The following is an 8,507-nucleotide window of genomic DNA, read 5'->3' as shown; positions in this document are numbered from 1 at the left end:
GAGCTTGTTCCTGTGCTGCTATGATTAGTGCCTCTGCGCTGTCTTTCAATACAGCTTTGTCCAGCCATTAGTAGGATTTTTCTATGTCGGCCACTTCTTCGATCTGTCGGTGGTAAATGCCGTGCAGAGGCCTGTCCATCCATCATGGTTCCTGTTCTTCCTCATCTTCTTTCTCGGGTTTCTGCTGCCTGAGGTACTCATTAAGCACAGTGGTTCTGACACTCACTAGTCCTCAGCCTCCTTCCTTCCGCTTAGCATACAGTCTCAGGGTGCTGGATTTGGAAACCCTCAAACCCACAACATGGTGTTTATTTGCTCCTTGAAAGGTAGGTGGGTGCTATTGAGATAAGTTAATGAGTTAAGATAATTTTACAGCTGCTTTTTATCTGTTTATATAAGTCAGTGCAGCTCGCCCACTCTCTCACTCTTGCTCATCTATATAACTAATCATTGCAATAAGAGGGTATTCATTTCATTACACTTTAGCTCTCAGTGTCTAAGTGAATGGAGAGCCATTGGTCTCCACAGTCCACAGAAAAACAGTGATAGGTCAGGTATTGTTTTCTTAATTGTACATGCTCATGCACCCACTTGTAACAAATAGAAGTGGCAGCATAAAAAAAATTTAACTTAACTGTAATTACAAATGACTCTGATCCATCCAAAATCTGAATCACGGGTGCTGCACTTGTTTGTCCACTATAAATGCAACATTAATTATCAGAGAATTTCCACGTTTTTTCTTTTACAGGTGGTCCTGTCAATTAGCAGGGGGAAAAAAAAGTTTGTTTCTAATTACAGGAAAAGTCTGGGTAATGATCGGTCTATACTTTCTCTGTAACTTTACAGATTTACTCAGAGCATTGCTGAGCTGTGCTGACAGGTTTCTCTGATTTAAAGCTGCTGCAGTTCTTTGAATTGACAAAGTTGCTGTCAGACATTGTTGAAATTAGCTTATTTTTCTTAAGATATCTGAGTGAGATCATCTGAAGATCATCACCAGATCTATAAAATGATTATTAAAACATTTTCACAACATACTCTTTACACTACACATTTTTTATAGGGTATCTGGCTGTAATTCCTCCAGGTAACGACAGACACAAGTGGCTCTCTCTACTGATGCAGTTTATTGAATCGGTTTGATCAGGATTCATAAACACACCGTGAAAACTAAAAACACAGACAAGACAATGATTAGCTTGGTTAAAATAAAGACTATTGGCGAATAAACTACTTACAAAACATAAAACGAACAAAATACCTCGTTGGCTGAGTACCACATGAGGAATTAAGCTTTCTTCTTGGTTTGCTTCTTCTTTCCTTAAACTTCTGCGTCTATAGCCTTTCTTTCTGCTTTCTGAAATCGCCTTTCCTTGTTTCCCTTCCGGGATCTCTTCTTCTACTTATCTATACTTCTAACATCACAGCACCCCCTAGTGGCGCTACACCAAATTAACATAGAAATACACAAATGTAGAAAGAGAAATGTGACAGTTACACTCCCACCAAATCTCACACTCTTAGTAGTGGGATTTCCATAACACAAACTCAAACTGACACATAGTTTAAACAGTAAAAATGAATAAAATAAACTTACTCTGCTTCAATCAAAACAACAACTTTATGTATAGGTCGTTCTAAAGAAACTGTTTTCATCACTAGTTTGTCATTTTTGTTATATGCCTTGTCACTGAGTAAAAGCCTGACTTTTCTCACTTTCTTATCTGCTCCAGGATAAACAGCTGTGACTTTAGCTAGCCTCCATTCATTTCGTGGTGCAAGATCTTCTTGTAGAAGCACGATATCATTTATCTGCAGATCTCTTCTGTGCGCATTCCACTTTTGTCTTGGTTGCAGGTTGAGCAAATATTCTTTCCTCCAACGGATCCAAAACTCGTTGGCCAAATATTGTACTCTTCTCCATCTTTTTTGAAGATACAAATCTTCCTTTGTGAACTCTCCTGGCGGAGGCTGAACAATGGTTGACTTCATAGTTAGAATGTGGTTCGGCGTCAATGGTTCAGGACCAGTTGGATCATTCAAATGTTCCACAGAGAGTGGCCTACTATTGATAATTGCCATGACTTCATACAACAAAGTTCTCAACGATGTACTGTCGAGTCTTCTCATGGAATGGTCAAAAACAGCTGAAAGAACACTACGGATGGTCCTTATCTGCCTCTCCCACACGCCGCCCATGTGGCTTGCTGACGGAGTATTCATGAGAAATTCACATCCAAGTGCTTTCACCTTTTCCTGATCCATATCCTTTAAGAGATTAGCAAACTCTCTCTGGGCACCAACAAAATTGGTTCCTCTGTCACATCTTAGCTGCCGAACATTACCTCTGATTGCAATAAACGCACGCAAAGCATTGAGGAATGCGTCTGTGCTTAAGTCGTCTACTACTTCAATATGTATGGCTCGTGAACATAGACATGTAAGTATGAGTCCATACCTCTTAAGCTCCTTCCGTCCATCTTTGATGAAAATTGGACCAAAACAATCCATACCTACATAGGTAAAGGGTGGTGTAGTTTCTGTCCGGTCTTTTGGTAAATCTCCCATGGTTTGAGACTCTGTTTTTCGTCTGTACTTCCGACACTTGACACATTTGAAGATGTATGATGAAACTGCACGGCTGCTTCCAAGGATCCACCAACCGTTAGCACGCAGTTCATTCATAGTCATTCCACGACCTTGATGCTGAACCTTAGAGTGAAAATGTCTTATCAATAAAGTTGAAATATGACTGTCCTTAGGCAGTATTGCTGGATGTTTCACGTGTGGATGTAACACTGCTTGACTCAAACGTCCGCCAACTCTGAGTATGCCTTCCTCATCCAGGAATGGATTTAACTTGTACAGTTTACGGTCCTTGGTCTTGGAAACAGTTTCCTTTGACTTCAGACTCCTTATTGCTTCAGCAAAGGCTTTTTGTTGAACAAGTTTAATGACAAACAGTTCTGTTTCTCTTCTCTCTTCTAAACTTGTACTTTCCTTACTTTTCTGTATATCACCCTTAAATTCCTTGACCTTTTTTCTCAAGATTGCAAGTGCTTTGATTAGTCTGGACCATTCTGAGAACTTCTCGAATCTGTCAAGAATAGTTAGGTCTTCCTTGGCATTGGTTGCACACAAAAAGGCTTTGCGAAGTTCCGGGTCATTTCCCTTAGTCTCTCCCACCTTGACATCTCTATCGGGTAGGTTCTTTTCCCAGAGAAAGGCTGGTCCTGTGAACCAATCAGAGGACTTCAGTTGTTCTGCTGTTAAACCTCTAGAAGTGTGGTCTGCGGGGTTGTGCTCTGACGTAATATACGCCCATTGCTCTGGTTGTGTGCTTGATTTGATTCTTTGGATGCGGTTAGCAACAAACACTTGAAATCTTCTGGCGTCATTATTAATGTAGCCAAGAACAATGGTTGAATCTGTCCAAAAGAACTCTTGTACATCTGGGATTTCAAGCTCTGTTTTGAGTAAATCACTGACCCTAACGGCAACAACTGCTGCTGAGAGCTCGAGTCGAGGAATAGTTGTGACAGTAGAAGGTGTGACTCTTGACTTGGCCATTACCAAACAGCAATGAACTTGATCTGTTTGGCTAATGACTCGCAGGTAAGTACATGCGCCATATCCATTGACACTGGCGTCTGCAAAGTGATGTAACTCATAGCCTTTGACTTGTCCAAAATCACAGGGAACGAAACATCTTTGGATCTGTAAGTCAGCTAAATTGGAAAGATCTTTGATCCAGGACTCCCACTGGGGTCTTAAGTGCTCTGGAAGCTCTTGATCCCAATCTACCTTATCCCGGCACATTTGCTGGAGAATCTGCTTGCCCGCGAGAACAAATGGTGCAATAAAGCCAAAGGGATCATAAACTGAGGCTACGGTGGAAAGTACTCCCCTTCTTGTCAATGGGTTTGACTTGACTTGAACTCTGAATCTGAAAGTGTCTGATGTGATGCACCATTCTACTCCAAGGGCTCTTTCAATGCGTGAACTAAGAGACATATCCAGATCTTTAACTGTTGCACGCTCTTCAATTGGAATAGTGGACATAACACCCTCACTATTGGACACAAACTTGTGGAGTCTTAACTTCCCTGTAGAGCACAGTTCTCTTGAGTCTTTGATAAGTTGAATGGCTTCACTCTCAGTAGAAACACTTGCCAAGCCATCATCGACATAAAAGTCTCTCTGTATGAAGCGTATCACGTTTTCTGGAAATCTATCTTCACCTTGGGCCGCCAGGTGTTTCAAACCGAAATTGGCGCAGCCTGGAGAAGATGCTGCTCCAAAAAGATGAACCTTCATGCGATAGACTGCTGGTGTTGCTTCCAACTCTCCATTCTCCCACCAAAGAAACCTCAAATAATCCTGATCTGCTTTTGTGACGTGGAATTGGTGAAACATTCGCTCTATATCGCACATGAATGCAATAGGACCTTTGCGAAAACGACAAAGAACACCCACCAATGTGTTCGTCAGGTCAGGGCCGGTTAGCAGATGGTCGTTGAGAGAGGTATCTTGGTACTTGGCAGAGGCATCAAATACAACTCTGATCTTTCCTGGTTTATGTGGATGATAGACCCCATGGTGTGGGATGTACCATGCAGGATTGTTATCTATTTCTTCGTCAGGGACCTTAGTTGCCTCCCCTCTTGTGATTATGTCATTCATAAAGTTTGTGTAGTCACTGTGGTATGTTTTATCCTTTTTAAGCCTCCTTTCCAAACACTTCAGACGATGCATTGCACATATTTTGTTGTTCGGTAACCTTGGTCTACCATCTCGAAACGGTAATGGCATCTCATAATGACCCCTTTCATTTTTCTTGATGTTCTCTTTAAGTTTGGTGAGAAACTTCAAGTCTTCTTGTGAAACAGGATTGTCATCTGCGGCCCTTTCAGAGAAGTCTGCTTCGAGTGCCTTGACAATATCTGAATGAGTAACATCTCTCACCTTTGTTCTGTTTACATAATGAACACGTTTCTGAAGCATTACAGAAGGCTTGAGTTCTGGAATGACATTCTTGACAATGATGCGATGACTGATTCCAATTGCATCTCCATAGTCCAAACAGGGATTATGTTGCCCGACGATGCTCCAACCAAGATCTGTGCGCTGAGCGTATGGTTCGTCTTCTCTGCCTGAGACAATCTCTCTTGGAAGTAGAGCTTGAGAGCAGTTGTATCCAATCAACAGTCCTACTTCGCAATCTTGCAAAGGTGCGATTTCCGATTGTATGTGTTCTAAATGTGACCAAGCTTTAGCTGTTTCGTTAGTTGGAATGTGAGCCTTGTTGGCTGGAATAAACTCTCTTGTATAAGTTGGAGGCAGAGTTATCTTCTTCCTTAGGTTGAAGCCACGAACTTGGAGATTTCGAAGTCTGCAAGACTGAACAACTGTAGTCTGAGAAGACATAGTAGTCAGCTCTAGTCTGACAGGTTCTTGGGATGTTTCAAGTGAGTCAGCAACTTCACTGAGCACAAAGGTAGTGTCACTTTGTGAGTCCAGTAAGGCATATACAAGGACTTCCTTGGGGTTGGCTGAAGATGACAGCCACACAGGAATGATCGCAGCTGTTTGTGTATTGTTCTCCTTGTTTACAACTCTGTTTGTTGTAGCTGAGGCTGTAACTTGTTCTTGAGCTTCAATTTTCTGACTTGGTTCAGTATTTGTGTTTGACTTATCTTGATGTTTATTTCCTTCTTTTATTTTGACTCTATCTTCATGAAGACAAGTAGGGTGTCCTTTGCTGCACATCTCACAAATGTTGCGGTCGATACAGTTCTTTGAATAGTGACCTGATTTAAGACAACCAAAACACAACCTTGCTGACTGAATAAACTTGACTCTGTCTGTCACAGCTTTCTCCAGAAAGCTTCTGCATTGGTGTAGACTATGCTTGGGTTTTTTACAGAATATACATGTTAGCTGTGGGTTTTCTTGAGAAGTTGTTATCAGTGTTTTAGCTCCAATTTGTCTCTGCTTTGTGGTCTTGAGCTTTTCTACTTTGTCAGACTCACCTTGCTTCAGTGACTGCAGTGATGTAACTGGATTACACGCAATCTTAGCTTCTCTTGTTAGAAATGCAACAAACTGGCTAAAAGTGGGAAACTGACTTGTTTGTTCTTCTATTTCCATAACCTTGCGATTCCAGCTGGCTGCGAGCCAATCTGGGAGTTTGGAAAGAATCTTTCTGTTCTCGTTGCAGTCATTAAGAATCTCTAAGGACTTGAGGTGTAACATTGCTGCTTCACAACTGCGTAAAAAGTCTGCAAAGTCTCGAAGCTCAAAACTGTCCCTTGAGGTCAACTTTGGCCATGCTTGTAACTTATCTCTGTAAGCTTTTGCAATTGTGAATGGGTTTCCGTATCTTTCGTCTAAAATCTTCCGGGCAGCCACGTATGCAGATTCCGTTCCGAGCAGGAAGTATCCTTCTAGCGCACTCCTAACTTGTCCACTCACATATCTCCTAAGGTAGAATATTTTCTCCTTATCTGGGATGTTTTTTTGATCAATAAGCGTTTCAAATGAATGCTTCCAGTCGCTGTATCTTATTGGGTCTCCATTAAACACTGCAGGTTCAGCAACAGGAATGCGACTTGCGCTCAGTGCACTTGCTAGCACTTTAACCAGATCTGCTGTACCATCACTTGGAAGTGTGGCAATAGCTTGTGGCGCTACCTGTTCAAGCAGAGATGGGGAACTTACATGTGTATTTCCTTTAACTTCTGTGTTGATCTTTGTTACATCTACCTTGTCCTCCTCCTTAAGGCTTGTCTGGTCATACACCTGCATTTTTGCTTGTGCTGCTTTAAGATCTTTAATCCTTTCCAGGTGCTGAATCTTTCTTTTCTTTTGTTCTAGAATTCTCTGCAGCTCTGCATACTCTTCCTCTTGCTGAGCCTTTAACTTAACTTCATCTGCTTCTCGTTGCATCCTCAGCTTTATTTCTTCTGCTTCCCTCTCTAAGCGCATTTGTTTGACCAATGCTTCTCTTTCTAAGACCTTTTTTCTAACTTCGGCTTCAAGTATAGCAATTTCTTGCTGCTCCTTTTCTTGTTCTTGTAACACTATGAGAACAGCTTGACTTGCAGCTGCTTCTGCTGCTGCTTCCTGATGTTTACCAGAGGATCTGGTTGAATGCTCAGATGTTTTCCTGCTTGTATTAACGAAGCTCAACTTACTTTTTGTTGTCTGGAAGAGGGAGCCTGCCTCTGGCCAATCTTGTTCCTCATCTTCTTCCCCCTCCAATCGAGCGGTTGCTTTCTTGACGATGTAATTCGAGATCTCCACACATAGATCTACTCTGCGACGTGTCGCTTGATCCAGAGGGGTAAGCTTACGCAGCTCTTCATACACCTTTGTGACATCTGCACGAAGACCTGTGACATCACCAATGATATCTTTAAGTAAGTCTTCACTTAATGCGTCTGATTGAGAGAGGGTTTGTTTGGATGACTTGGCATGTGTTCTCCACTTTTCAAAATTATAGTTAAATCTTTGCTGGAGTCCTTGAATCGTCTTCTCTTGCATTTCTTTTCCCTTTTCTGTGAGTGTTTTCACTCGCTGACTTCTTCTTAGTTGTATTTGCTCTTGCTGTTCATTAGGAACAGTAACTTGTCCTTCCTCAGACTGCAACTGAGGCTCTGCGCTAACTTCAAGGTCAACTGAGAAGTCACCTGGCTCAGTCATAGTAGTGGCTTGTAATAACTGTCACTAGAGTGAATTACATCTAGTGTAACTGAGAGTTATCTCCAACTGAAAATGATACTTGAAATATACATGTCTTACAAACGCTGTAATAAGGGGTAGTGTATAAACTGTAATATATCTTAACTTAATAAAGAAGAAATGTAACTTAAAGAGTTATATCAACTTAACTGTTCCCAAAATAATTTCCAAACGTTACTTAATCACATTTCAACCTGTTCAAACAGTATACAACAATAATTTAACTGTTACCACATTCTAAATATGAACTAAGATATTACTGCTTACACTTACAGTATGTACCAATAAACTTAAAATCAGCTTGAAAACAGACAACCAGGGGCCTTCTTTTCACAGTTTAACTAGTCAACCTTTAAACTTGTACCTTTTGCTTAGACCAACTCTTAACCTTTAAGTGTCCAAGCTACTTGTGGTCTTATCTTAAATGTTGCTTCTCAAACTGCATGCTTTTGGTCCCATGTGCTCCTGGCTCGAATGCTACTTCACTGATCCACACTGTGCACGCGCTGATCACGCTCTGATGAGGCTGCTGCTTCTTGGCTCAAGTCGCTCCGCACAAGCTCTCCACCCGCGCAGATCAACGAGTTTTCACTGTAATTCCTCCAGGTAACGACAGACACAAGTGGCTCTCTCTACTGATGCAGTTTATTGAATCGGTTTGATCAGGATTCATAAACACACCGTGAAAACTAAAAACACAGACAAGACAATGATTAGCTTGGTTAAAATAAAGACTATTGGCGAATAAACTACTTACAAAA

General features: G+C 41.4%; 1 protein-coding gene across 1 annotated transcript; it reads right to left on the bottom strand.

Moving 5' to 3' along the window:
* Nucleotides 1-1,075: 1,075 nt before the first annotated feature.
* Nucleotides 1,076-5,430, bottom strand: LOC115783168 (uncharacterized). The gene is made up of 2 exons (XM_030733859.1): nt 1,265-5,430; nt 1,076-1,173 (listed from the first exon to the last, which is right to left on the bottom strand). The coding sequence occupies exon 1, from the start codon at nt 5,428-5,430 to the stop codon at nt 1,597-1,599; it is 3,834 nt and encodes a 1,277-aa protein (XP_030589719.1). The 3' UTR covers nt 1,076-1,173; nt 1,265-1,596.
* Nucleotides 5,431-8,507: the final 3,077 nt, after the last annotated feature.

The sequence above is a fragment of the Archocentrus centrarchus genome, chromosome 7 (assembly GCF_007364275.1).
Source record: "Archocentrus centrarchus isolate MPI-CPG fArcCen1 chromosome 7, fArcCen1, whole genome shotgun sequence".
Lineage (NCBI taxonomy): Eukaryota > Metazoa > Chordata > Actinopteri > Cichliformes > Cichlidae > Archocentrus > Archocentrus centrarchus.
This window is presented reverse-complemented; position numbering and strand designations above follow the sequence as displayed.

Bases quoted from the DNA above. Each gene is read 5' to 3' on its own strand.
- LOC115783168 (XM_030733859.1), bottom strand. From the start codon at position 5,430: ATGTCTTCTCAGACTACAGTTGTTCAGTCTTGCAGACTTCGAAATCTC.